General features: G+C 48.7%; 1 protein-coding gene across 5 annotated transcripts; it reads right to left on the bottom strand.

The window, feature by feature from the left end:
• Positions 1-700: 700 nt before the first annotated feature.
• On the bottom strand, positions 701-16,223 carry CCDC167 (coiled-coil domain containing 167). 5 transcript variants are annotated; one of them, XM_086371515.1, is made up of 4 exons: positions 16,136-16,223; positions 2,649-2,743; positions 2,405-2,457; positions 701-1,045 (listed from the first exon to the last, which is right to left on the bottom strand). In XM_086371515.1, exons 1-4 carry the CDS (start codon positions 16,175-16,177, stop codon positions 891-893), a joined length of 345 nt encoding a protein of 114 aa, XP_086227641.1. In that variant the 5' UTR covers positions 16,178-16,223; the 3' UTR covers positions 701-890. The 5 variants fall into 5 exon arrangements, with proteins under 5 accessions (XP_086227641.1, XP_086227643.1, XP_086227645.1 ...); XM_086371517.1 differs by having other exon boundaries at positions 701-1,050; XM_086371519.1 differs by having other exon boundaries at positions 701-1,050; positions 16,081-16,223.
• Between the last annotated feature and the right edge of the window lie 11,033 nt (positions 16,224-27,256).

The following is a 27,256-nucleotide window of genomic DNA, read 5'->3' on the forward strand; positions in this document are numbered from 1 at the left end:
GCCTTTCCCTCTCTGCTGTAGGCGCATTCTCCGTCCTGTCACCCAGCAGGTCCTCCCCTAGAGCCTTCTGCCTACACACTGCTTGGGTGGGTCCTTCACGTTCCACGGCCTGAGCACCCAGGCAGTGCCTTTCCCGGCTTTTCTGACTTAACTGGTGTGATCTCGGCTCCCAAGCCCCTGCATCCTTCTGCTTGCCCTGCTTGGCCTTGCTCCAGCCTCCGGCGCCTATGCTGGAGAGGCTGTGAGCAGGGGCGGGGTGGTCTGCGTTTGCCCCTCCTGCAAACTCTGCCAGGTTTCCTGGCCACTCACCCTGAGCCTGTCTGGTCGTGACTGTGGCCCTGGCTGCCCACTGGCTCTGCCACACCTCACCAGGCCTGCTGCCTCTTGAAGATACTGGATTAACTCTGCCCTCCAGTGGGACCACCACACAAGCACGAGTCCCCAGGCTGCACTTTTTCTGCTGTGATCACAGGCAGGCGCCAATTGGGGTGCCAGACCGTGTCTGGAGGGCACAGGGACAAGTGGTGCCAGGTCGGCCTCAGCCCAGCAGCCCAAGCTCTCGATGTGGCTCCCACTGAGGTTCTGCCTGAGCAGGTGCTTTGTCACCGCCTTATTCCCCACCTGGGTTGGGGGCTTACCTTCACAGCCCCTTTCCTCCCTTGAATCCTGAATGCCACCCTACTGCCATGGGGTCATGACATTTTCTCGGCACACAGGTTCTTTATTGCCTTTCCCCTGGGCTAAGCCAGCACGAAGTCCTTCTGGAGCCCCAAGCCCACAGCGGGAATGGGAGGTGAGAGGGGCCAGGCCAATATGAAGCCCTGCTCCAATGTCTGGGTCAGGGAGAAACAGCCTTGTACTTTGGTCCTCTTGAGGCTCGAAGGGCCTGCTTAGCTATGATCACGGAGCTGAGGGGAAGCCAGGGCTGACCGGAGAAATCGCAGCCTCACAGGGCCCAGTAGGCGTAGATGACGGTCAGCAGGAGGAAGATGGCCACAGACAGCAGCATGTTCTTGCGGTTCTCCTGCCGAAGCAACTTCAGCTCCTTCTCTGGGAGGAAAAAAGGTGGTGGACAGGTGTCCTCGATCAGCACAGATCCTCAAAACCTTGTGGCTGTAGCTGCTGGGCCCAAAAAAGCCCCAACCCCCAATGCTGCTCAACTGTTTCTCTCCAAATGCAGCCGAAGACAGCACGTGTGGGAGGCACCAAAAGGGCTACGCCTGAGCCCAGCGAGGTGGCGCGGCCTCCCCAGGAGGGTCCTCCGGCTCGTCCCTGGGTGGCCCCGTGGCGCCCCTCCCTCCAGGGCGTCTTATCTGGTCAAGCAGAGACTGAGGGCAGCTGGGCCCCCCTTGGGGAGCAGGCAAAAGGTAGGGCCACACAAGCAGTGCTCCAGTCTGCCCTCTGCTGGATGCCCAGCTAAGCAGGAACTAGTGATGGTGAGCGGAGGCCGTCTGTGCTCACGGGGTGGTCAGGCTGCCTCTGGAGGATGCCAGCCCAGCTGATCCACAGCCATGCTGTGTCCTTTCATGACACAGAGGTGGCTGGTACTCTGTGAGGGCTAAACTGAGTGATAAATGCTACAATTTTGTGTGAAAACTGCCAGCTTTGAGGGGGGAACTGAGGTCTCATCTCTCCCTCTGTGAGGGAGTGGGGATATGTGCAAACCAGCCTTGGGCAGGCCAGACAGGACCCGGGCAGGGGTATGTGACACGCACCGTGCTTACGGTGTTCGTTCAAATTCCTCAGGGAGGTTCCCTGCCGTATAAACTACTCTAGGGCTGATTCTGGGCCAGCTCTGGCCCCCCAGGGTGACTAGAACAGAGCCCGAGGAGCCTCTGCAGACCCTTTACCTCCCAGGCCACTGGGCAGGGCGGCAGCGGGGTGGTGGGGGGCAGCGGCCACCCTCCAGCTCTGGGCCCGGTGTGGGCTCCCCCTGGCTCGGCACCCGGCACCCAGAAGATGGCAGCATCGCTTCACCCACAGCAGCCCTTCACGGCACCCACGTGGGAGGTTCATTGTCCATCCTGGACCCCAAAGACCCTACTACCATCGTTCCCATCGCAAGGTTTTCCTGGGAGGGAATGGAGGTCTGCAAGGAGAGGGCCAGAACAGGCCTCCCAAGTCAGGGGAGTGGGAGGGATCTCAGCCTGGCTCCAACCACCCCCTTGATCCCAAGGGGGAGAACAGATCCTCTGGCCTCTCCGTCCCCCTTGGAACAGAAGAGCAACCCTGCTCCTCTCCTAGGCTGCTGGGCCTTCAGTGGAGTCCTGTGGCCTCCTGAGGGCTGGCCCCCTCCCGAAGTGCACCCTTGACCCCCATCACTTTGTGGGCTCCCCAGGCTGTCTGCCTGTTCCTGATCCTGGGACTGGAGGGTGGGGCTGGCAATGGGAAGGAGCTTTCTTACCATAGTTGGAGGCTTTGTTCATCAGGCTGCTTTTCTCCTTCTCCAGAGACCTCCTGTGAGGGGGGAAGGTCAAAATAGCTCAAGCTTTTTTCCCACCCAAGGGGCAGCGGGTGCGCCAGGGCAGGGTGGACAAGAGGAAAAAGGGCCCAGGTCTCTGGAGGCAGGGGGAGGTGAGGGGTGGAATTTGAAGGTCAGGACCCAGGGACAGATACGAAGGGGTGGGGGCCGTGGGGAGGGGCATCACCTGGCCTCTGAGCTCAGCTCCACCCCACAGAGCCTGGAGTTCACGACTTCCAGGTCTCTCCGACATTGTGACAGCTGCTTCTCCAGCCCATCGATCTGAAAGACACAGCACACCCAGCAGGTAGAGATGGGTGGCAGACTCTTACAGTTTTCAAGACAGCTGGGATCCTGGGATGAGGAGGAAGGAGTCTCTAGGAGTCTTAGGACAGCATCCACACCCCGAATCCACGCTTTGCTGTCCTCTGTGTCCACATGGTGCAGCCTGAGCCCTGTGAATGTTGCTCAGGGTTTCTGAGCTGCCCTGACCCACCGGGCCAAACATGGGATGGGGCAGACAGGAGCAGCCCCTCAGTCAGCTGTGTCCCCAGCTGGGCCCCACAGCAGGAACAACCAGAGCCCTGAATGTGGCAAGTTCTGCTACACAGGCAGATCCTAGAATGAATGAGGTGATACGGGCAGCCTCTGCCTTTCCAAAGCACTCCATGCGTGATTAGACGTCTAGGGGCCAAAAAGCAGAGGCATTTCTTCACATTGGTACACTTCATTTTAAAATAACCCAAGTTGTAATAATACACATTTTCCCATGAGATTCAATAAAAATTACTAAAAGTACGGATTAAAAGTTTCTGACTTAGTTTTTGTGCAAAAGCATTGACCAGCATCAAGGTAGCTGTAATGTGTGGTAAAATAGCTAAGCTCCTGAAAGGCTACATGCCAAAGGTGCCCGTTCTCCCATTTATTTTGATTATAGTTTCAGAGACGTGTTCTTGGGGAAATAATCTGAATTATGGGGACATGCTTTATGAAGTACTAGACTGGATCGTCCAAGGTCCTGGTGTCACGCATTTGGCTTTCAAAGTTCACCTGTGTCCATCTGTGTCCAGGTGTCTTATCGGCCACCTCTTTGGGTCTGGGCCTGCTGCTGCTTGCCCTGCTGGTGGAGCCTAGACTGCAGTCGGTGGGAGTTCAGGGGGCCCTGTGTCCCTCACAGCAGCTGACTGAACAGTGCCCTGGGTCCAGCTCATGCTTGATTTTCCGTATGACCTCACTCACTGTTACCACAACCGGGGGAGGGATAGCAAATACCACTTCGATTTCACAAATGGGAGACTGGGTCCCCTAGATAGGAGGACTTTACTGAGAAGTCAAAGTAGAACGCCCCTCTCCTTAAAGGTCTCAGCCAGCTCTCTGCTCCAGTCCTTTCTGGAGTGGCCCCTGTACAGATGGAAATCAATGACCGTGCAGACCAATTCCAGCATCCCTAGTGTTCTGGGGACAGTGTCAGAGTTGCCCTTGAAGACTCTGGGCCTTCAGCCCCTCCTCCTGGCCCGTACCCACCCTGGTCCTTCTGGGTCAGCCTCTTTCCCTTGTCCCAACGCTCAGCCCAAATGACACACCACCTACCCCCTTCCCTGCAGCCCCAGCTGCCACCAACTCCAGCTCTGGAAGCAAGGCTCTGTGGGAGGGAGCCACTGCAGAGCCTTGAGTTAATTGCTTGGTTAATTGTGTCATTTCCTGCTGCTGCTGCTACTGCTAAGTCGCTTCAGTCGTGTCCGACTCTGTGCGACCCCATAGACAGCAGCCCACCAGGCTCCCCCGTCCCTGGGATTCTCCAGGCAAGAACACTGGAGTGGGTTGCCATTTCCTTCTCCAGTGCATGAAAGTGAAGAGTGAAAGTGAAGTCGCACCGTGTGTCCGACTCTTAGCGACCCCATGGACTGCAGCCTACCAGGCTCCTCAGTCCATGGGATTTTCCAGGCAAGAGTACTGGAGTGGTTGCCACTGCCTTCTCCGTATTTCCTGCTAGTGGGTACCAAAGGGAGGGCTGTCCTGGGAACAGCCCTAGCCAGGAGATGGGCCTTTGCCTGGGGAGGCCAAAGGCTGTCTTGAACACTCGCTGTAGGGAAACCAGCGCCGGGGAGCCAGGCTCGGGGAACGGAAACAGCCTGATGTGAAGGTTAGTGGGGACGGAGCCAAGAGGAACAGGTGACAGGCTGCCGTGAGGCCCGCCCTTCACAGCAGCACCCTTGACACACACAGCCGCCCCTCAGGCCCTAAGACTTGTGGTTTCCATTTCCTGGTGCAGAAACCAAAATCAAGGCACCAAATGCTATGCTGGGTCCCACACAAAGCTTAATTCTTGCTGTGCTCTCTCCTCCATGAGGCCTTTTCTGCGGCCCTTGGCTGGAGAGGTACTGCCTCCTTCCCTGGGCAGATGAGCCAATCCTTCTCTCATGAAGCCAAGCGCATATTATGTCATCCAGCTGTGGGTGTCCAAACCTCATCTTGCCAAACTGTGGGAGCCCCTTGGGTAGATGATATAAATCTGCAGCCCAGGGTCACACCTAGCCTAGATCAACCCACTCCACTTATGTGTGTGATGCCTGGCCTCTAAGGAAGGCTGACTGTATACCTCCTACCCTAGAAGGCGTGGTGGCCATCTGTCTCCTCTGTGGCCACTACAAAGCCTGCCCTGCTGCAGTCCCTGTGTTTGTAGCCATGGAGGAATGAGCGGGGCTAGGTCTCATTTAGCACCTGGAGTCTGAAACCCTCCCCTGATGCCCACAGAAGCGGAAAGAAGCTAGAGAAGCAGTGGTACACGCACGAGATTATACACTTTGTGGACCACCCATGCAAGTATTAGCGCTAGGTTAGATTTCTCCCTGCCACCCTTTGGCCAGGCCCTGGTGTGCATGTCATTTTGTGGAGGAATTTCGGGGCTTTCCATCCCTAAATACCTCTACAAGGCTACCGGGGGCCAGGAACTCATCATGCTAAGCAAAATCTTTAAATTGAGGTTGGCAAACCACAAGTGGGCACACCAGTCTGCTGTGACGCTCTAGGCAGGGCCTGTGGAGCTGGCGGCTGGAGGCCTTTATCTCAACGAGCCCAATTTATCTGCAGTTCCATGAATACCCCACTTTCACTTACCACTTTTTAATGAGCATAAACAGACTAACACAAATCAAGGTTTTAGGGACTCAAGTTCTAACCTCCCTCCATGAATATTTATGGCCTGCTGCAGCTCTCTCTGATTCCCTTCTAAACATCAAATTCTCCTTTAAACCCAGCTGCCTGCTGTGGGCAGAGCGAGGGCAGTCTGGGGCCGGCGGGAGGCTCTTCAGCAGGCCCCAGACCCATCCTCAGAAGGTGCCCCCCGCAGTCCAACACCCTGCAGCACTTGCTGAAGCAGAAGCCGGTTCTCAAGCAGCCATAATAATGGGTGCAAAAGTTCTAGTAACCTGGGGACTTCACTGCTGGTTCAGTGATTAAGAATCTGCCTGCCAATGCAGGGACATGCGTTTGATCCCTGGTCTGGGAAGATTCCACGTGACATGGGGCAACTGAGCCACTGCAATAAGAAGCCAGCACATCGAAACAAAGAGTAGCCCTTGCTTATTGCAACGAAGACCCAGGAAGTAGAGCCAAAAGTAAGTACATTTTCTGGTGGCTCCTGGCTGCCAATCAGGCGTGGAGGGAGGGTCAAGATGCGTCTTTTACGTTGTGACCGGGGTCAGGGAGTCATGGCCACAGAGCAGAGCCAGCCCAGCAAGATGGAACCTGAAATACGGGCGGGCACCCAGGAAACAGACCTAAAATAAGCCTCTAGTTGGCTTTTCAGACAACAGTGACAAGCACGTAGGTAACACGCTTCGCAGATTCCCCCAAATCTATAGTCTTTGATCAGCCTCCTCTCTGCCACCAGGCTGAAGGCAACAGAGGACAGGACAGCCAGGACCAGGACAGAAAACACGGGTTAGGACCAGAATAAGGAGACAAATGTCAAGAAGATTCTGGAAGCATAAGGGTCAGAGCTGGACAAGCAGTTGGAAGACCAAGTGCGCGGAGGCCTGAAGCTATAGTTCCTGAGAAGTGTGGTAACAGGGAGTATGGGCTGTACTCCGGCGACTCGCCAGTCACCTGCTACGTCTAGGTGACTTCCTTAATTCTGTGCCTCAGTTTACTCGAGTATAAAACAAAGGTAATAATGCTTCCTATTTCCAAGAGTTGTGAAGATGATACAAAGCAATACACGTAAGGTATTAATATTAGAACAGTGCCTCACACACACAGTGAAGGTTTAACAAGTGTTTGCTATCATTATTAAAGAATGGTTTTCAACTAGATCTTTAGGGAATAAAAAGAAAATTGAGTTAATTTGTGGCAAGAGTAAGAGGAGCAAGAAACAGGGGTGTGAAATGGAGCGAACTCCCCGTTGGTCACTGGCTGGCAGCAGCCGGAGGGGGGCCCCTCGGCTCAGGTACAGCCGTCCCGTCCACGGAGGGTCAGCAGGGCCTGCAGGGCGGCCATCAGAACAGTCATGCCTCCAGACCGGCCTCCCCAGCCGGCTTGGGATGCGGCACATGGGATTTTATGACCCGGCCCTGGATGAACCTGGGGTGGTCTGGAGCTGGTGCCATGTTGTAAAGTTTGGGCCTGGTGGAAGCAGAGGTCAAGAGGCCAAGAGCAGCGGCTAGGGGCAGAACAGACTCAAGCGTGGTCTGAGCCCCAGCGGGCATCTGAGAAGATGCAGAACAGCAGGTGGGGGCTGGGGGCTGGCAGCTGGCGCCCAGGTTCCCTGAAGCTGCGGCTCTCTGGGGCCAGGTGCTCAGCTAAACTGGGAGCAGGAACGCAAAGCCCAGGACTTCAGGTAGAAAGAGGCTCCATCAGAGATCCAACCAACTCCGACGGGAAGGGAAGATAACACTCTGGAGGCCAGGGAGGCTCCCGGGACTCCTGCCCAACAGGCTAGAGAGCAGGCATTCGGCAGGAGGAGCGTGGCTGCCCCACTGGTTCAGTTCTGGGACTTCCCTGGAGCAGTCTGCTGGCTGTGACTCTCACAGGTACAGGAACAGCTACGGTGGGCACTGAGGCAGGCCCTCACTCAGGCTGTGTGGGAGCAGAGAGTGGATGCCCCTGGCGGACAGTAACACGGACGAGAGAAGTGTCCATGCATTACGTTTAAACTCAGAAGACCAAGTGTGTTTTAATACAGGGGCATGAAGAGTGTGTCTCAGGCCGTAGGCAGAGCATGGCCGCACAGGGGCCCAAGCAATCAGTGAGGCCGTGGTGTGAGCCCCGCACCACTGCTTGCCTTCTGGCACGCCACACAAGCACCCGCTAGGTGTTGTGTACACTTGTGTGCAAGCAGCTCAGGGGGCCGGGAAACAGGTGGTGAACAGGCAGCCTGTCCTGACAGTAAAGTGTGCTCTTGACCCCAAGACCAGCAGTGGCTAAAACCTACCCATGGAGACTGCCAGTCTGAGCCGTGTGGGGAGGAAGGAGGAGGAGACAGGCAGGGAGCATCTCTCAAGGAGTGGGGAACTGAGGGCCCCGGGGGAGGTCCTGGAGACGGGAGCCAGAAAGTCTATACTGTGTTGGCCAGAGAGTTTGCTCAGGTTTTTGTGTACCATCTTATGAAAAGATCTGGACGAACTTTCTGGCCAACTCAATACTTTAACCAGAAAGGCCCACGAGGGATTCCTCCAATCAGAACGGGAACTGCTGCCCTTCTTACCCAAGCTGGGGCTAGGGGACTGGAGGCTGGGCAGTGGCTCAGAGAGTGGGCAGAGGAGCAGGCTCAGTGGGGAAAAGTGTAAGACCAAGGATTCTCCCCAGAGGCGGGGGTGTTTCCTACAGCAGATCTCGGAGTTCTGAAGGCAGACGCTAAGGTCAGAACAGGCCCCAGCCCCAGCCGAGTGAGGCCACTGCTCCTGCTGGCTGGCATCGGGGCCAGGGCCCCTCCGTCAGAAGCAGCTCTGGGCTCCCTGCAGGCAGTTCAGTATTAAGCAAAACCGCCTCTGCCGCCTGACTTGGGGAATAACACCCTATCCTCACAGCTTTAGGGAAGTCTCCCTGGGGTCCTATATGCCATAAAACTACTGTGTTAAGAGAAACTGTAAAATTCTCCCAGAATCCCCAGGGGGCATCTTTTCAGGAGTGTGGAGCCTCCTGGTACTGAAGTGGCCCCTTTGGGGGCAGGGAAGGATAAGCACTCAGCATCCTGGTCAGGCCAAGCCCACGGGCGGCCATTTCCAGGTCTGCTAACAAGCACAAGCTGCAGGCTGTGGCTCTCCCACTGAAGATTCTCCTACTGAAGGTGCTGAATGGTGCTCCCAGAAACATGCCGACAGCCCGGGAGGTGGCCCCCACCCACTTCCTAAGGAGCCGCTGTCTAGGGCCAGACTTTCTTCTGGAAAAGGGCAGAGGCACACTTGGGGCTTGGCGCTGCCAGGCAAGCCACTGTGCTTTCCGGTTTTAGGAAGTCGTTTCCAGTCTTGCTGGCCTTGCTCTTGGGAGCTTCTGGGCTATGAGTGACAGGGGCTGAGAATGAGTTAAGGGGTCAAGCAGTGGTCACGGGACATATCCTACCCCGGCCTGGCCAGATCCTTCCTGTACCAAGATCCAGTAACGAGCACGGTGTCGAGGGACCTGAGCCCAAGCCAAATCATGGACTTACATGTGTCTGGATGGCAGCGCACCAGTCAGAGCAGCCTCTGGAAGCCCAAGGTCCACAGTAATACCGGCAAGAGCCAGCACTTTGGGGGCAGGCACTGCTCTAAACGCCTCACATGGCTCCCTCACAGGACGCTCACAATAACCCTGGGCGGTGAGGAGAAGTGTCAGTACCCACATCCTGCAGATGAGGAAACCTGGGCCACGGGGATGAAGTAACCTGTCCAGGGTCACACAGCCGGTACCCGAGGGGGTGGTGGTGGGAGTCAGCACTGTGAGCCACCAGCCCAGGGGGACACGCAGAGCCACCAGCCTGGAGCCACTTTCAGCTCTTAGGCGAAACCTCCACTTACACCCTGGGCCAGTCTGTGGGCAGCTTCCCACATGCTCCCCAATGTCTGCATCAACTCTGCAAGAAAGGGACCTTCCCCTTTTTACAGAGGAGCAAACTCCTGTGTGTTTATGCAAACCCATCTAGGTCACAGCACTGGGAAGTGGCAGAATTGGGGTCTGAATCGGTGTTTTTCTGCTTCAGAGCTCATGCTCTTTCCACCACTTCAAGCTCTTTCACCAAAATCCCTCATGAAAACATTCATGACAAAGAAGGGTTCTGTGGAACAAAATCATTACACATCCCAGTTGAAGCCCATCTAAGCTTGTTGATCTGGCTTTAACAGATTCTCTGTTCTGAATAATCTTGTACAAGGGCTTTGCTTGGTTTCTGTCCACATAACAGATACTCGCTGTGAGGGAAGAACCTGACTGAAATCTGTTTGCCTGGAGACAGTGAGATGGGAGCCCAGCATGTCCTCACACTGAAGGCAATTATTACCTTCCAACTCTGAGCTTCAGACATCCGAGGCACCCTCCCCCAAACGACCTATGCTGCCAAAGCACCCTGACAAAGCGCACAGAACAAATACGTGTCTGAGAAGGAAAAAGGTGGGCTAGTTGGGCCTGAAAACCTCTTCTTTCCCCATAGCCTTTCTTCTTACTTGTTAACAATCCACAGCCTGAAGAGTGGGGTCAACTGTTTCATCTCCAGCCCCAGCAGTCCAGGAACTGGATTTTTGGAAACCCACTCATTCTCACACGTCAGGGAAGCCCCAGGACGTTTATTATGATGGGGAGAGAAGCCAGCCCGCCAGCACAGATGGTCTCCGGCTTCCCATCTGGGGCCTGGAAGCCACACAGCCAACTCACGTGGGGGTCACGGGCCCTGATTTTCCAGGGGACCAGCCTCAAACCCCAGAGGACGGATTACCCTGATAGCCCCTAAGGGATGTTTTCCGTGGAGGAGGCTCTTTTGTTTTCTGAGGGTAGAAAACAGAAACCTCCATCACGGCTCCCAAATCATCAGAAGTTTCTCTGCTAGGCTGGGCAGACGACAGCAAACCCATCCAGTTTGTAATCAATGAACAAGTTTCAGGAAAAGCAGAGAGCTAAGGGGCTGGTCATTTCTCTGGAGAGTCACTCCCTGCCCCAGGTCAGGAACTTGGGGGCCCGGCTGAAGCCCTCACGAGCTCTGAAGCCTTCTGAGACCCCCTGGCCTTTGAGCAGCTCACAAGCAGAGCCATGTCAGTCTGCGCCTGGAGCCTTCAGTCGTCCCTGGGCCAGAACACCTGAGCTTTGTTTTCTCTTCTTGCCCCCAATATATAGTTTTTGATAAATTAGCAAAAGCCTCTTCATCGCTGAAAGGCTCAGAGCCCTTTTTAAGAATTGGCATCTACCCCGCGCCTTATGAATTCATTAATTAAGATGCTGGCAAACAGCCACTTCCACACACGCTGACATCCAGCCGCGTTAGGTAATGAGGTTTTAGTCTCCTGACCCCCGTCAAGTGGAGTGGAGCCAGACACAGGCTACCCAAGAGAAATCACCTGCCCAATGGCAACCTGTCGCTTGTGCCTGGCAGCAGGTGAGGCTTATTTAATGGTCAGTCGCCCTTGAACTGTGTCCACAGGCCTCAAGCCTGCCTCAAGCCTTTCTCCAAGCCCCTGGCTGGGCGGCAGCCAGCAAGGCGGTGTCCAGATGCCTGCTCCACTGTGGGCTCCTGACCTCTGACCGATGAACCAGTCAACTGGGCCCAGAAGTCAAGAGGTGAGGGTTCAATGCCTCCTCTAGCCTCTCAAGGCCGATTCAGTAAATATTTATTGATGGCCCACTAGGCTGCTTCTAACCTTTGTCTTAGAAAGCTGGTAGGTTCGCACCAGCCTTGTACACAGCCTGTTTCGGAACCGAGACGGTCTTCAGCCACACTCAGTGCTGCTGCCTCTCACTGCCCTCAGGGAGTTCACAGCGGGGGCTGACATCACACAAACACAAGTGTCCAGGCTCCTCTCCTCCTAGTGCTCATCCTGCCTTGGTCAATTTTTCCTCTCATCCTACCACCTGTCTTTCACCATCACTGATCCTGGCCTCTTTCTCTGATAAGAATTCCAGTGAATTTTAAATGACTACCACTCACTTTTATTCCCTCTAGTAGATACTGTTAGTTGGTCAACACAACATTGATTCCCAGCCCCTCCTCCTTTGTGTGCCACCATAGAAGTTAGAAAAGCTCAAAGATACTTTTCCAGCCTCAATGCAGCCAAAAGTTGTCATGTTCCAGTTCTAAGCAAAGAGATGATCCAGAAGTCAGCTGGGAGACTCCCAAGAGAGCTTATGCTTCACTGACAAAAAGGACAAAGAGTGTTATAGTTCCTTTTTCTTTTCCTCCCTGACTTAAAGTTGAATATGATGACTGGGGCTGTGGCAGCTATCTTGTGAACAGAGGAAACAGCTAAGAAAACGCAGAAACACCAGCCCTGACATAGCTAACCTTTTGAACTAAAGTCAGTAGCTACCTCCCTCCAAATTTCTTGTGATGGGGGAAAAAAAGTGTATTCTTGTTTTTTTAGGTCACTGAGGTCAGTTTTCTGTAACTTGTAGCTTAAAAGTTTTCCAAACTGATAGATTTTTTGTACTGGGCACCAGATCCAACTCTCTAAATGTCAGCCAAGACACTGCACATCTGTTAAGACTATTGAAACATTTAAAGACACCAAGGTGAATGGTCCAGTTGTGGTGGGAAAGTACAATGACCAAATAACAGGTCATTACTATCAGAAATTAAAAAACTAATAGGTTTTATGTGAGCCAAAATCCTATCCATTGAGACTGAAACGCAAGCTTTCCCTCAGGCAGAATCCTTCTATCAGTTTAGAAGGAAATACAATCTTTCCCTCCTCCCACACAATTTGAAAATCAGTACCAGAGGTGGCGATTTCTCATCTGAATTATAATTCTCTCGTTATTCAGAATAAAACTTGGTAGCCAGTTTTTCCCCAAATCTGAGATCTCACAAGGTGGCACATGAGTTGGATAAAAAGGCTTTGAAAGGAGCCACAAGTGGGGGAGGGTGAGAGATGCCTTAATGTCCTGGGAGGTGACTGTCCAGTCCAGCTGGCCCGAGCCAGCCCTCAGGGGGAGCGCTGCCTGCTCAGTAACTGCTTCATTACAGCAAGTGGAGACTGTCTGCAGGTGCTGAAATCACTCACTTGTGGGGGTTTTACCGTACTCGTCAGATTAACAAACATTTTTTATTAAATCACCACTTCATTGGCTCGGAGCACATGACTTTTAATAACAGGACAATATCTGCTGCTCCTGAACACCAGAGCACATTCAATACTCAGATCTGCAGGGGGCAAAGGAGGAGCAAGGTGAGGAGATAGCCAGAAGCCAAGTTTTTTCTCACGCGCACAGTTGCAGAGCTCAAACCTTAGAATATCCAAACAAAAGTAACCTAATCATCAAGATGACCAGTGTAAATACTTATATTGACATTGACAGGTTAATAAAAAAACAGGCAAAACTGATTGGTATAAGGCACTAGGAGAGCAGGCACATCACCATATTCAAAACACTTTTAAAACTCACATCAGGGACTTCCCTGGTGCTCCAGTGGCTAAGAATTCATGCTCCCAATATAGGGAGCCCAGGTTCCATCTTGGTCAGGGAACTAGATCCCACATGCTGGAATTTAAAAAAAAAAACCCACTTGTCAAAAGAAAGACCCAAAGTAAGATCCCAGCTGTCACAAGTAAGCAGCCAAAACAAAGAAAGTAAATAAAAATATGAAAAAAGGAAAGGTATTATCACAAATAAATAAAACCCATATCAGACAAACAAAAGATATCTATGAACATCTATGATCTATATGTGGACCATAGTCACTGAGTCTGCAAGCCCTGGTGATGTTCAATCCTTCATGTTACCAATGAGGAAACTATAAAGTCCAAACTTACTTACAATGGAAGGATGGCTACCAATGAGAAAGCCTTGTTTATTGACTATCCATTGTGTGTCACACATGCTCCTTTACAAACACTCTCTCATTTAATCCTCAAAACTACCCTGTGAGGTAAGATGCAGTCTGCTGAGGAGACAGGCTGTCCAGTAAAATACACTTACTTCTTCTTCCACAGAAATGGAGCCCTAGTTGGGCACATGGTCTCCTAGGTGATGAATGTATTTACGAGCCACCCCTTACAGGCCTTGCATCTTAGCTGCAATCTTTGCCAATGGGGAGAGGGCACTTTGGGCCCAGTACTCTTAAGACACTGAGTGTACTTCCTCCACTCTATCTTTCCTGTCAGAGAACACTTCAGTGTGGTGCAACCTAGCTTCATTCATGAGGTGACAACAAGGCTCTGGGGGACAGCAGAACCACAAGACCAAAGGAATATGGCAGAACCACTACTGTCCTGGTACCCTAGACCGGGAGTTGGCAAACAATGGCCTGTGGGTCAAATACGGTCCACGACTTGTTTCTGTAAATAAAAGTTTTATTGGATGTATGACTTGCTTTTGTAAATAAAGTTTTATTGGAACACTCATTAGTTTACATACTGCCTATGGCTGCTTTTTGTGCTAAGTATAGTTTTTGGTTATTTTTTAGTATAGCTGAGTCTCATTATTTTGGTAGTTATGTTCTATAAAGTTGCCAACAAAAAATTAGCAAATACTGAACCAAGTTAGGTTCCAGAGAGCCTCCGGTCACAACACTTTTATCAGCTGATCAATACAAAACCCTGTGTGCTTGTGTCTAAAGAGACCTTATTTAATATATACTGTTGTTTAATTAACATTGAACGCACATCCAACAGCACATTATATAATGATGCCTGAGAAAGCTACTCTCACACACACATTTTCTCCATAAGGCATGGCTCAGCCTTCTTGCACTTTGGAAAACTGAACAGCACTTCAGGCCTACACTTGAGGGCCATTTTAAACTGCAAAATCACCAACCAAAAGCACAACAATGCAGGAAACTTGGCACTAAATAGACCAGAAAAAGGACACTAGTTCATAGCTCACAGAAGAGTTGAAAAATAAAGACACACTATTGCCTTGTTTGACTGTAACTGGACACGTGTGCCTCAGGTGAATCAAATCTCAATGCTTTCAGTCAGTTTGGTAATTACTACTGAACCGTTTCAAGTATTGATTTGGGGGTTACAAGCACATTTTAGCAAGTAGACAAATGCACAATACATAATCTGTGAACAACGAGGGTTAACTGTAGTTGCAATAGAGACTATATGGCCCATAAAGCCGAAAACATTTACTATCTGATCCTTTATAAACAAACAAAACCCCGAATTTTGGGATTTCTGTTACAGCAGCTTATCATGTCCTAATATAGGCTATAAAGTCTAGGCTTTTCCCATTTCAGAGTGCCATCTCATTTTAGCACCTATATTTGATTTTATTGTGTGTTAGTTACTCAGTCGTGTCTGACCCCATGGACTGTATCCCGCCAGGCTCCTCTGTCCGTGGAATTATCTAGGCAAGTATACTGGAGTGAGTCATCATTTCCTTCTCCAGCGGATCTTCCCGACTCAGGGATTGAACTGTCTTCCCAAAGTTTGTTCGTGTTTTTCCACATCTTACAGAAACACTCGAATGAAATTTTTGGTCATCCCAATGCAAGAAGATTCCATCAACCTTGTTCCCTACCGAGTAGGCCAATATTTCTCAAGCGGTGGTACTAAAACCTCCTGCATTAAGCATGGGTGGAGCTTGTTAAAAATACAGATACTTTGTTAAGAATACACACCCAAGTTCTACTGAATTACCTGGGATGGGGGAGAATTCAACTCCCCATTTTTAACAAGGCAGATGATCCTCAATGCATTCTTAAGACTGAGAACCACTGAACTGGGACTAAGTTCAAGAAGACAAGTGCCCAGTATATTTCCTGCAACTGCTGAAAGGCTGATCTAAGGGAACCATAAACCGGGAGAAACAAGATGCAGCAGAAGGCAAACCACCTGTGCTTGAATTTGGGCACCTCAACCATTTCCACTCCGGCTCTACTTGAAACTTGTTTCCCCATCTGTAAAAATCTCACAGGCTTGTAGTGAGGATTAACCAGGAATGCAAATAAAGTAACAAATAGCACTTGCTCAATAGGCATCAATTTTCTCTCCCTTCCTTATGCAGTTTTTTTAAGCTCTTTGAGAACACCATTCCCGAATCCTCTACAGATTCTCACAAAGTACTTTTCAAGCTCCATGCTTCAGTACCCCAGAAGAAAAATTCCCCATCTCAGGCCACCAGTGATATACTAAACAGTATGGGGTCCCTGACCTTCGGGGGTCCCCTCATCTACAGATTTCTACCCCTTGGGGATCCCCCTTACTTCCGAGTACCCGCCCCCTTTGGGTTCCCCCTTTCACTTAAACGTTTCCTCTCAGGGCCTCCAAATTTCCGTACCGCGCCCTCTTTGGGGCTCCCCTTACCCGCGAGTCTCTTCCCCTCTGGAAGTCCCCTCACCTTCTGTTCCCACCTCTCGTGACCCCTCGGGCCCTGCAACCTTCGATTCTCCCAGCGGGCCGTCTCTCACCCTCGCGTCCCTCTCCCAAACCCACGTCGCCCTCATCTCCTCCTCTTACTCCTTCCTCCAACCAGTAGCCCGGCCGACCCACCATCCGCCGCGGGGAGAAGTTCACGACATGCTGCAGCCCCCGTTTCTCCCCTCACCTCTAAAGCAACGCCCAGATTCTCCCGCTTCTTTTTAGTCATGTTACTCGACGGGTTCCCGGAGTCATTATTGGACGCGCCCACTGGTGGCGCCACGCATGTGCAAAGTCTCGTGCTTCTCCCTCATTGGCCGCCGAGGTGGCGGGAGGCGGGACTAACGGCGGTCGCCATCTAACTGAGGGGCGTGGCCAGCTTGGTGCGGCCATGTTTGTGAGGGGCAACCTTTCTTTGTGGCCTTAGCGTCGAAGGCGGTGGGGAGAGAGTACCTGGATTGGTCCGGAAGGAACAATGCCCCGCCCAGGGGTGGAGCTATGCCTTTCCTTACTTACCCAAAGCCACTTTACAGCACAAGAGACGCTATTTTTTCACCACATCGTCATCTGTGTCCTTCAAGCTTTTAGGGACCACTTTGCGCTGTTTGGGGAAGTCAGTTCCCATCCCTTCAATTCTGTCATTTCTTCACTATGGACCTTCAAGACCATACTGAAGCACTGCCTCACCTCGAAGCCCCATCTTGAGCCCCTTGGCCCTTTGGGAACTGACAATGATCTGTTGTTATTCATCCTTTTCGTCTTGTTCTTATTTTTCTTGTTTTATTGTAACAGCCTACAAACGTCACAGAAGACTTTTAAGTGAAAAGCAGCTTCCTTTATCCTACCACTCAGTGCAGTTCCTGCCTTTGTTTCCGTGTATTCTGGTCCGGGCTTGGTCTCAGACATTATATTTTACGCTGTTGTAGTCCTATCATACCTCCCCCTGGTGGGTCAAACGGTAAAGAATTTGCCTGCAGTGCAGGAGACCCGGGTTCAATCCCTGGGCCTGGAAGGTCCCCTGGAGAAGGAATTGGCAACCTACTCCAGCACCCTTGCCTGGAGACTTTCATGGACGGAGGAGCCTGGCAGGCTACAGTTCTTGGGATTACAAAGAGTTGGACTCGAGCGACTGACTTTCACTTTTCACTTTCAGTCTTGTCCATAGAGTATGCTGCAGACCCATGTCCTTTGAAATGCTTTGACTGGGATCCAATTTTGTCTGGTAACCCAGTTACCCATATAACCGAAACTAATGTTCCCTAATAAACACCTTTACCACCTATGATGCACTCAAATGTCTTCTAATCCAGTCTGTTCAACTGAAAAAAGCTAGTGGCAGGAGACCTATTAAGTTTATTTCATGACTCATTAATGGATATTTGAAATAGACATTTTCCCATGTGCTTTTTTTAAAGCTTAAAAAAAAATTTTTTTTAATTTATATTCATTTTTGGCTAGACTGGGTCTTTGTTGCTGAGCACAGGATTTCTCTAGTTATAGTGCACAGGCTTCTCATTGCATTGGTTTCTCCTGTTACAGAGCACAGGCTTCAGGGTGTGTAGGCTTCAGTAATTGTGGCACGTGGGTTTAGTTGCCCCATGGCATGTGGAATCTTCCTGGACCAGGAGTCAAACCCGCCCCTCCCCCTACTTGCCCCACTGTGTCCCCTGCATTGGCAGGGGGATTCTTAACCAGTGAACCACCAGGGAAGTCCCATTTCCCCATGTTTTGAAATCAACATTTGCAGTGGGGTATATTGCCACCAAGTGAACGCATCTTATTCTTGTATTATTTTATAGGATGTTACCACCAAATTATGCTAAAGCAATTATCTTAGTGTACATAGCTCTGTCCTTTTGAATTATTTCTTTAAGATAAATTCACACAAGTGGAATTATTGGGTCAAAGAGTATGAGAACAGCATTGCAGCTTCTTATTTTCTGACCAGTTATCTCTCTGTTTGAGTCTGTGTTTCTGTGTGTGAATAATAACCTTGACAGTGTTTGGGGGGAAAAGTCTTTTCAGATCTGTTTTCTCTTCTTGATAGAGTCACTGAATGATGGAGCTGGAGGGAACCTGAGATACCATCTCATCTGGCTGCCTGACTGAGGCCCACAGCAGGAAAGTGTAGTAAATTCTATCTGAACAGGAAGCAGGCTGTTGAGCAGTTGTTTAGTGCAGTTCTTAGCTTAACACTCAGCCCAGGAAAAACTTACTCTAGAACACTGTCCATCAACTGTCAATCAACAGCATTTACTGTCAGAACACTCTTCATAGCTTTGGTTCTGATCCCAGAAAAACCAGACTCTCTGCTTCCCAATTATCATAGGCACAGGCCCAGGGGAGGTGAGAAGAGAAGGAAAAACACTGTGTTCTTTTAAAAGTGATTCCTTCTGCGTTTGTTTGGCACCAAGAAAAAGCCGTGGGTATGCTTCATGTCAGTCCCTTGTCTCTCTTCCCCACTCCCGGTGAACTGATGGGTGAGCTGTCATCCTTCTCCCCAGTGAGCCTTGGATTTTCCAAACCAGAGCCTGTCCCACGTACCTGCTAATGGGACAAAATGCCTGAATTGAAGCTGGAATGAGAGCCTACGTGGGTTGTAGTAAAAGGGGGAATTTTGGAGTGAGGCTGACTTGGATTCCAGTCCCAGCTCTGCCACTTAGCTGTGGTGTGATTTGGGGCAAAACACTTAAACTCGCTGAGCCTTGATTCCCATGACTATAAAATAAGCTCGTCATGCCAGACTTATAGGGTTGTTGTGAGAAATACTAAGTGGTTGATACTGTGGTTTGTGAGTGACCAGGAGAGATAGCAAGACTAAGGCACCTGCTTCCAGCTTTTCATTATGGGGTTTTGCTTAGCAGTTGTTGCCATTCATATTTTTTGCTATTATTTTGATACTAGTTTCTGTCAACTTTGATATTATTGTAAACCATCTGCTGTTAGGAGTTTTGGGCCAATATTGGTTTATTTCCTGTTACTAAGGATGTGTCATTTACTGCAAAATGCAGCCACTCACATACACTCTATTCAGAGAGGAGACGCCCTCTTCACCTCTCTACTCATCCTTCCTACTGAGATCAACTGTGGGTTTCACGTGCCCAGACATTGCAGACGGGTGCTGGGGAGATTGAAAGAACCCCAGGTAACCCACTGAGATCCTTTCACCCCATGGTATGTTCAAAGACCAGCTTTGATTCCCATGGGGGCTGTTTGTTGAGCCTAATGCAGCTTGGCCTGGCTTTGTGCCGGAAATTCTGTCCATATGCAGATGGATTACCGTTGGCCAGCTGTCTGTCTGTCTTTGTTCTCCAGTGAGCGTCCTGAACTGTCTATTTGGGAATTTTGTAGCTAATTTTTAAGGGAAATCAAGCAGCACACTGGCAAACAGGAGAACTGGATTCACTCTTGGCCAGGTCAGGTTCTCACTTTCTGACCTTGGGCAAGTCAAGCCTCTTCTTTGGCTCTCAATTTTCTTGTCTATGAAATGGGCACACTGGGGAGACTAGACAGCTTAGACACCGTAGGATTATGTTTTTAACGGCCTTGTTATTTGTAAAGTGCCCAGATAAAAGGCACCCTCGTTGATTGTAAGGTGGACATATAAAATAAGAAGCAATCATTACCCTCAAGATATCATCAATCTAGTTAGAGAGACAGACTGACAACATGAAATAGTGAATGCCAGACAACATATAATTAAAAGCCAGCTGTTTGGTACTTACTGTTGATACATTAGGAGCTCAGGGTAAAAAAAGAATGCCATGCATATTCGGGGTGGCTTTGTGGAGGCTATGGGTCTTGGAGGATAAACGAGATTGGGTAAGTTGAAGATGGGACAGGGCACTCCAGGTGGGAACCCAAGGATTTCCTGTGCAGGGGGTGCCCTTTTCAACCCTGCACAAAAGCACTGTATTGGCTAGCCCCAGCCCTGGCAAATTTGTCATGGAGACCCCTAAGTCTATTCTTCCATCCCAGCCCCATCGTGGGCTTGCTGGACCCAGAGGGCCCAGGCCTGGACCCCTACCACTGCCCTAAGGGCACCTTCTCAGAGCAGGAGTGGGGGAGATTGAAATCTTTCATTGTCAGAAGTATCACAGGCAGGAAATGAAGAATTTCGTAGGTGGTTAAAAATACAGTGGAGGCTGATTTATGTTTGAATTTTGTTCCAGGACAGGAGATTATAGCCCAGGTTCTGAGGCAAAGGCAGCCGTGTCTTTATAGCCTGCTTGGATCAGTTTTATGTCTTAGTGATTTTTATACGTTTCAGCTAAGCCAAGATGCTCGAACTGTTTTGTCCCACACTTCACGGGGGAACTCATGTACCACTCCTGCACCTAACCTCATTTTCCCATAAATAGAAAAAAAAAAGCAAAATAGATGAAAAAAAGGTTTTTGCTTTCTACCTAGTTGGTATCCAGTGATGTTAGCTCAATTAAACCAAATCGTAAATAGATGATGAACCCACCTGACACCCTGAAGCAGATGTCAGGGGGCATCTCGAAAATAAAAGGACAGGAATCTAAATATTTGTTGAATATGGAGACCAGTCCTTCCATAATATTTTTAAAAACTAATTTATTTATTTTTGGCTAGGCTGGGTCTTCGTTGCTGAACGCAGGCTTCCTCTAGTTGTGGTGCGCAGGCTCCAGGGTGAGCAGGCTTCAGCAGTTGTGGCAAAGGGGTTAGTTGCCCTTCAGCAGGTTGAATCTTCCCTGACCAGGGATCTAACCTGTGTCCTCTGCATTGGCAGGTGGATTCTTTTTTTTTTTTTTTTTCTTTGGCTTTAGTAAGCGGACCACGCTTACTAAAGTTGCCGGGAGACTCCGGAAGTGCGCGTCACTCCGGCAGGTGGATTCTTAACCACGGGATTACCAGGGAATTCCATAATGTTTTCTTGATAAGAAGAGATTTCTATCAGATATTAGCATCAAGATAGGCTATGTGCCCTTCCTGGCATGCTAATAGGATTTTACCTCATGGCTACTGTACCTTTGGTAACTGATTATACATCCACTATTTCGCTCACAACGAAGCTCAGATCTGAACTTGTTCAGGGATTTTGAGCATAGATTTTCATGTACTAGCATTCTCCTTGGCTTTATTTTCTTTTTCTACCCTTGCTTTCCCTTTGTTCTATCACTTTATCTATTTTTATCCCACTGTATTGTGTACATTTTGGTAAACTACCTCAAATCCTTTTTTAGAATACAAAGGAAAATAAATAAATCAATAAATACATCCTGTGTTTGTAAATATGGCACTTTGTTCTTTCTAAGGCAAATTTTCACATCCATTAGCTCTGTGGTCCTCACACAGCTCTGTAAGGAAGGTTGGGCAGGCTCGGTCACCCTCCCTTTGCAGACAAGGAATCTGAGGTACATCCATGGATAAATGGCCTGTAGGAGAGGACAGACCCTCTCCTCCATCCCTAAAGAAGATGGCCTGAACCCTTCTGAAGAAGGAGATGGGAATATGGAACTGATAGCCCACTAGGTGACTTTTTACTAGTAGGTGTGGATTGAGAAAGAGGAAAAGTTGGAAGGGACACAAATTGGGGTGACCATTGGCTTCAGAGATTCCTCCAGACTCCATATCTGTGCTGCCATCTCTACCGCCCCCCTCCTTTTGATAACAAGTCCACTCCCACTGGTCACATGGGGGGCCATGTAGCTCCCTGAGCAGGGTAGCCAGTCATAGAATCATATGCTCTTGGCCACAGTGATTGGTTCAGAGGAGAGAGCTCATGACTCAGGTTTGGCCAATAGGAGAGCTTCACTGAGGTTTTTAATCTCTAGCTGGGAAATGAAACCTCGTCTCAGTTTTGGTTGCAGAGCTGTGACCCTGGAACTGCCGCTAGTTGTGCTGCCTTCCATGAAAGAAGTTCCTGTGGAGTATGAGGTGAGGCAGGCGGAGTGCACAAAGCAGCAGCTAGTGAGAGACTGTGAGAGAGACGGTGCCTTGTGGGTGTTTGGACCTGAGGTTCCAGTTGCCTTGCCCTTGCCTCTCCCGGGATGGAGGCCAACAAGGATGGAGGCCAACACATCCTCCCTTTTGAGTACACCAGTTTGAGCTGTGTTTCTCTCACTTACTGCCCAGAAATTTCTTATTTCATATAATTTGTAGACTGAGTGTTTTTGTTTGCTTTTTCTGGGAGAACCCTGAAGTTCTGCTTCTCTGGATGTTCATACATCTGGATACTCAATGTTTAAATTTCAGTGTTTAGCTTCTGCGAGGGAGCTTGGGCCCTGGGAAGTAAGAATAATAATTACCAGCACACTGTCAGGTGTCTATCACTGGAACATAGACAGAGGCAGTAGAGACTGGTGGTTCAAGGCATGGCAACTGACTCGGCTGCTCACCAACTGTACGACCTTGAACAAGTTACTTAACCTCTGAGTCTCAGTTGCCTCATCTGTAAAATGAGGATAAAATAAATAGTAGGTATCTCATAAAATTCTTGTGAAGATTATATAACATAATCCATTTCAGCACATAATGCTGTGCCTCATACCTCATTGTGCTGTGCTTGGTTGCTCAGTCATGTCCGACTGTTTGTGACCCCGTGGTCTATGGCTGGCCAGTCTCCTCTGTCCATGGGGATTCTCCAGGCAAGAATCCTGGAGTGGGTTACCATGCCCTCTTCTAGGGGATCTTCCCAACTCAGGTATCAAACCTAGGTCTCCTGCATTGCAGGCGGATTCTTTATCAGCTGAACTACCAGGGTAGCCCTCATACCTCATTAGCACACCATAAATGTGGTTCAAGTATTTTGGACAATTTTACATGTACTATGCCTTGAGAACTCCTATGAATGAAGCAGAACAAATATTCTCATATCTGTTTGGCTGATGAAGACTCTGATGTTTGGAGGGGTTAAGTGATCCATTCATATCACCTAATAAGTGGAAGAGTCTGAGGACTTCCCTGGTGATCCAGTGGCTAAGAATCCACCTTGCAGTGCAGGGGATGCATATTTAATTCCTGGTTAGGGAACTAAGATGCCACATGCTGTGGAGCAACTAAGCCGCCATACCACAGCTACTGAGCCCACATGCCACAACTAGAGAGTCTGTGTGCCACAGCGAAAGATTTTGCATGATGCAATGAAGATTTTGTGTGCTGCAACTAAGACTCTTCACAGCCAAATAAATAAATAAATATTAAAAAAAAATAAGTGGAGGAGTCTGGATTCTAGCTCTTGGAGTCAAATCCAGGGTTCTCGCCTTTGGATTTTGTTACCAAATGGCTCTGTGCTGGCTATTCTCAGGAAGCCAGTTTAGCAGCTTGTAAAGGGCACTATCTCTCCAGGGACAAGGTCCTTTAAAGAAGCCAAATTCTGTCCAGAAGACAGCTTGCTGAGGACAGAGGATTGGCACTGGAAAGATGCCCAGAGAAAAGATTGCTTAAGTTGGCTTCCCTGGTCACCTTCAGCACGTGCTTATCTGCACTCCTCTTCCTCTTCTTCCTCCCTGGCAGCTCCCAGCACCCGCATATCTCACATATAAGAATTCTACAAGACAGACACTACAAGAATCAGAAAGTAACGTAGAGGTCATTCGAGTCCATTCATTTATTCAACAAACATTCGTTAAACATCTACTATGTGTGAGGCATAGTAGATGTCATGGTGAACAAGATACAGATCAAATCTCTCATTTTACAAGTGAGAAAAACTGAGTCCCAGGAAGGAAGATGGCTTCCCTAAAGTCTACAGTGAGTTAGTAATTTTGTTAGACACCTAGAGCTATCTGCCTAGTTCATAGCAGCCCTTCTTTTCTGAAGTTTATGTGGTTTCACCTTCCTTGTCACAGTGGATTGGGCCAGAAAAGATAACAATCAGATACTTGACAGAAGCTGGGCCAATCAGATTTCACCTCCCAGAAATCTGACCCTGAAATGTGATGCTGTTCTCAGCCCAGAGAGAAAGGGACAGAATGAATGCATGGTCATATCCACGGTCCGTCTCTTGGATCAACCCGTGGGTGTTCTATCAGCACTGCCCATTTTTTATATCTTCCCTCTTTGTTTGGGAAATTTTGAAATTATTGGTTTTTTTTTTTTCTTCTTGCAACAAAAAATAACGTGAACTAAGACTGTGGCTGAACTTGGATTAAAACCTGTCTCCTGGCTCCCAGACCTGTGTTCTTTCTCTCACACTGAATGGCAACGGAGATGCTTCCCAAGGAGTTCTCAGAACTCTGGCTTTTGGGTATGCCACACAAAACCATACCATCCAAAGGCGTTCTCACGGTTCAGAGAAGGGGTTTCTGGGATGTGTCTAGTCCCTTGATCTCTAGAGCAATTTCCTTGGGGGTGTGTGTGAAGGTTTCCAGAACAGCAGGAGAGGATGGTGATTAAAAGTTCAGGCACTGAGGCCAGACTGTCTGAGTTCAAATCAATCCTGGTCTCCACTCATTAGCTGTGTACCTTGGGCAAATCACTTTTCTCAGTTTCCTTCTCTGATATTCACCCTCATGGGGTTATCATAGGATTCCATATATGTATAGAGTACTTGGAATAGTGTGCAAGAAATGCTAGTTATTTACTATGCAAGCAACCTGTTTTTTTAGATTCTATTTGCTCACAAAACATTCCTAGACCCTTAGGGTTTAGCTTTCACTCACTTCTCTAGCTACTGCTATTCCCTTGAGATCCACCTTGGTCGGATCACATTTTTAGCATAAAAACAAGTAGCATTCAAAGCCCAAGTCAGATACCACATGAAGAGTAATCAGTTTCTGACCTTTTACACACCTTGATGTGTGTGTTGTACCTGTGATGAGTTGTTATCTCAGCTCATACTCTCCCCTGGGACAGGAGCTGACCAGACTGATTAAAGTTTCTCATCAAACCTTCATTCAACAATTATTTATAAAGTGCCTATTGCAGAAGGGAATGGCAAACCACTTCAGTATTCTTGCCTTGAGAACCCCATGAACAGTATGAAAAGGCAAAATGATAGGATACTGAAAGAGGAACTCCCCAGGTCGGTAAGTGCCCAATATGCTACTGGAGATTAGTGGAAAAATAACTCCAGAAAGAATGAAGGGATGGAGCCAAAGCAAAAACAATACCGAGTTGTGGATGTGACTGGTGATAGAAGCAAGGTCCAATGCTGTAAAGAGCAATATTGCATAGGAACCTGGAATGTTAGGTCCATGAATCAAGGCAAATTGGAAGTGGTCAAACAGGAGATGGCAAGAGTGAACATCAACATTCTAGGAATCAGCAAACTAAAATGGACTGGAATGGGTGAGAATTTAACTCAGATGACCATTATATCTACTACTGTGGGCAGGAATCCCTTAGAAGAAATGGAGTGGCCATCATGGTCAACAAAAGAGTCTGAAACGCAGTACTTGGATGCAATCTCAAAAATGACAGAATGATCTCTGTTCGTTTCCAAGGCAAACCATTCAATATCACAGTAATCCAAGTCTATGCCCCAACCAGTAACGCTGAAGAAGCTGAAGACCTACAAGACCTTTTAGAACTAACACCCAAAAAAGATGTCCTTTACATTATAGGGGACTGGAATGCAAAAGTAGGAAGTCAAGAAACACCTGGAGTAACAGGCAAATTTGGCCTTGGAGTATGGAATGAAGCAGGGCAAAGGCTAATAGAGTTTTGCCAAGAAAATGCACTGGTCATAGCAAACACCCTCTTCCAACAACACAAGAGAAGACTCTACATATGGACATCACCAGATGGTCAACACTGAAATCAGATTGATTATATTCTTTGCAGCCAAAGATGGAGAAGCTGTATACAGTGAGCAAAAACAAGACCGGGAGCTGACTGTGGCTCAGATCATGAACTCTTTATTGCCAAATTCAGACTTAAATTGAAGAAAGTAGGGAAAACCACTAGACCATTCAGGTATGACCTAAATCAAATCCCTTATGATTATACAGTGGAAGTGAGAAATAGATTTAAGGGCCTAGATCTGATAGAGTGCCTGATGAACTATGGACGGAGGTTTGTGCCATTGTACAGGAGACAGGGATCAAGACCATCCCCATGGAAAAGAAATGCAAAAAAGCAAAATGGCTGTCTGAGGAGGCCTTACAAATAGCTGTGAAAAGAAGAGAAGCAAAAAGCAAAGGAGAAAAGGAAAGATATAAGCATCTGAATGCAGAGTTCCAAAGAATAGCAAGGAGAGATAAGAAAGCCTTCTTCAGAGATCAATGCAAAGAAATAGAGGAAAACAACAGAATGGGAAAGACTAGAGATCTCTTCATGAAAATTAGAGATACCAAGACAACGTTTCATGCAAAGATGGGCTCAATAAAGGACAGAAATTGTATGGACCTAACAGAAGCAGAAGATATTAAGAAGAGGTGGCAAGAATACACAGAAGAACTGTACAAAAAAGATCTTCATGACCCAGATAATCAATGATGGTGTGATCACTCACCTAGAGCCAGATATCCTGGAATGTGAAGTCAAGTGGGCCTTAGAAAGCATCACTACGAACAAAGCTAGTGGAGGTGATGGAATTCCAGTTGAGCTATTTCAAATCCTGGAAGATAATGCTGTGAAAGTGCTGCACTCAATATGCCAGCAAATTTGGAAAACTCAGCAGTGGCCACAGGACTGGAAAAGGGCAGTTTTCATTCCAATCCCAAAGAAAGGCAATGCCAAAGAATGCTCAAACTACCACACAATTGCACTCATCTCACAAGCTAGTAAAGTAATGCTCAAAATTCTCCAAGCCAGGCTTCAGCAATACATGAACCGTGAACTTCCAGATGTTCAAGTTGGTTTTAGAAAAGGCAGAGGAACCAGAGATCAAATTGCCAACATCCGCTGGATCATCAAAAAAGCAAGAGAGTTCCAGAAAAACATATATTTCTGCTTTATTGACTATGCCAAAGCCTTTGACTGTGTGGATCACAATAAACTGTGGAAAATTCTTCAAGAGATGGGAATACCAGACCACTTGACCTGCCTCTTGAGAAACCTATATGCAGGTCAGGAAGCAACAGTTAGAACTGGACATGGAACAACAGACTGGTTCCAAATAGGAAAAGGAGTACTTCAAGGCTATATACTGTCCCCCTGCTTATTTAACTTCTATGCAGAGTACATCATGAGAAATGCTGTGCTGGAAGAAGCACAAGCTGGAATCAAGATTGCCAGGAGAAATATCAATAACCTCAGATATGCAGATGACACCACCCTTATGGCAGAAAGTGAAGAGGAACTCAAAAGCCTCTTGATGAAAGTGGAAGAGGAGAGTGAAAAAGTTGGCTTAAAGCTCAACATTCAGAAAACGAAGATCATGGCATCTGGTCCCACCACT

The sequence above is a fragment of the Bos grunniens genome, chromosome 23 (assembly GCF_055505025.1).
Source record: "Bos grunniens cultivar Pamir isolate PY7600 chromosome 23, Bosgru_T2T1.0, whole genome shotgun sequence".
NCBI lineage: Eukaryota > Metazoa > Chordata > Mammalia > Artiodactyla > Bovidae > Bos > Bos grunniens.

Bases quoted from the DNA above. Each gene is read 5' to 3' on its own strand.
- CCDC167 (XM_086371515.1), bottom strand. From the start codon at position 16,177: ATGACTAAAAAGAAGCGGGAGAATCTGGGCGTTGCTTTAGAG. The intron at 2,458-2,648 runs GTGATGCCCCTC...CCCCCCTCACAG, and splicing joins GAGCTGAGCTCAGAGGCCAG to GAGGTCTCTGGAGAAGGAGA. The intron at 1,046-2,404 runs GTAAGAAAGCTC...CTCCCAGAGAAG, and splicing joins GAACAAAGCCTCCAACTATG to GAGCTGAAGTTGCTTCGGCA.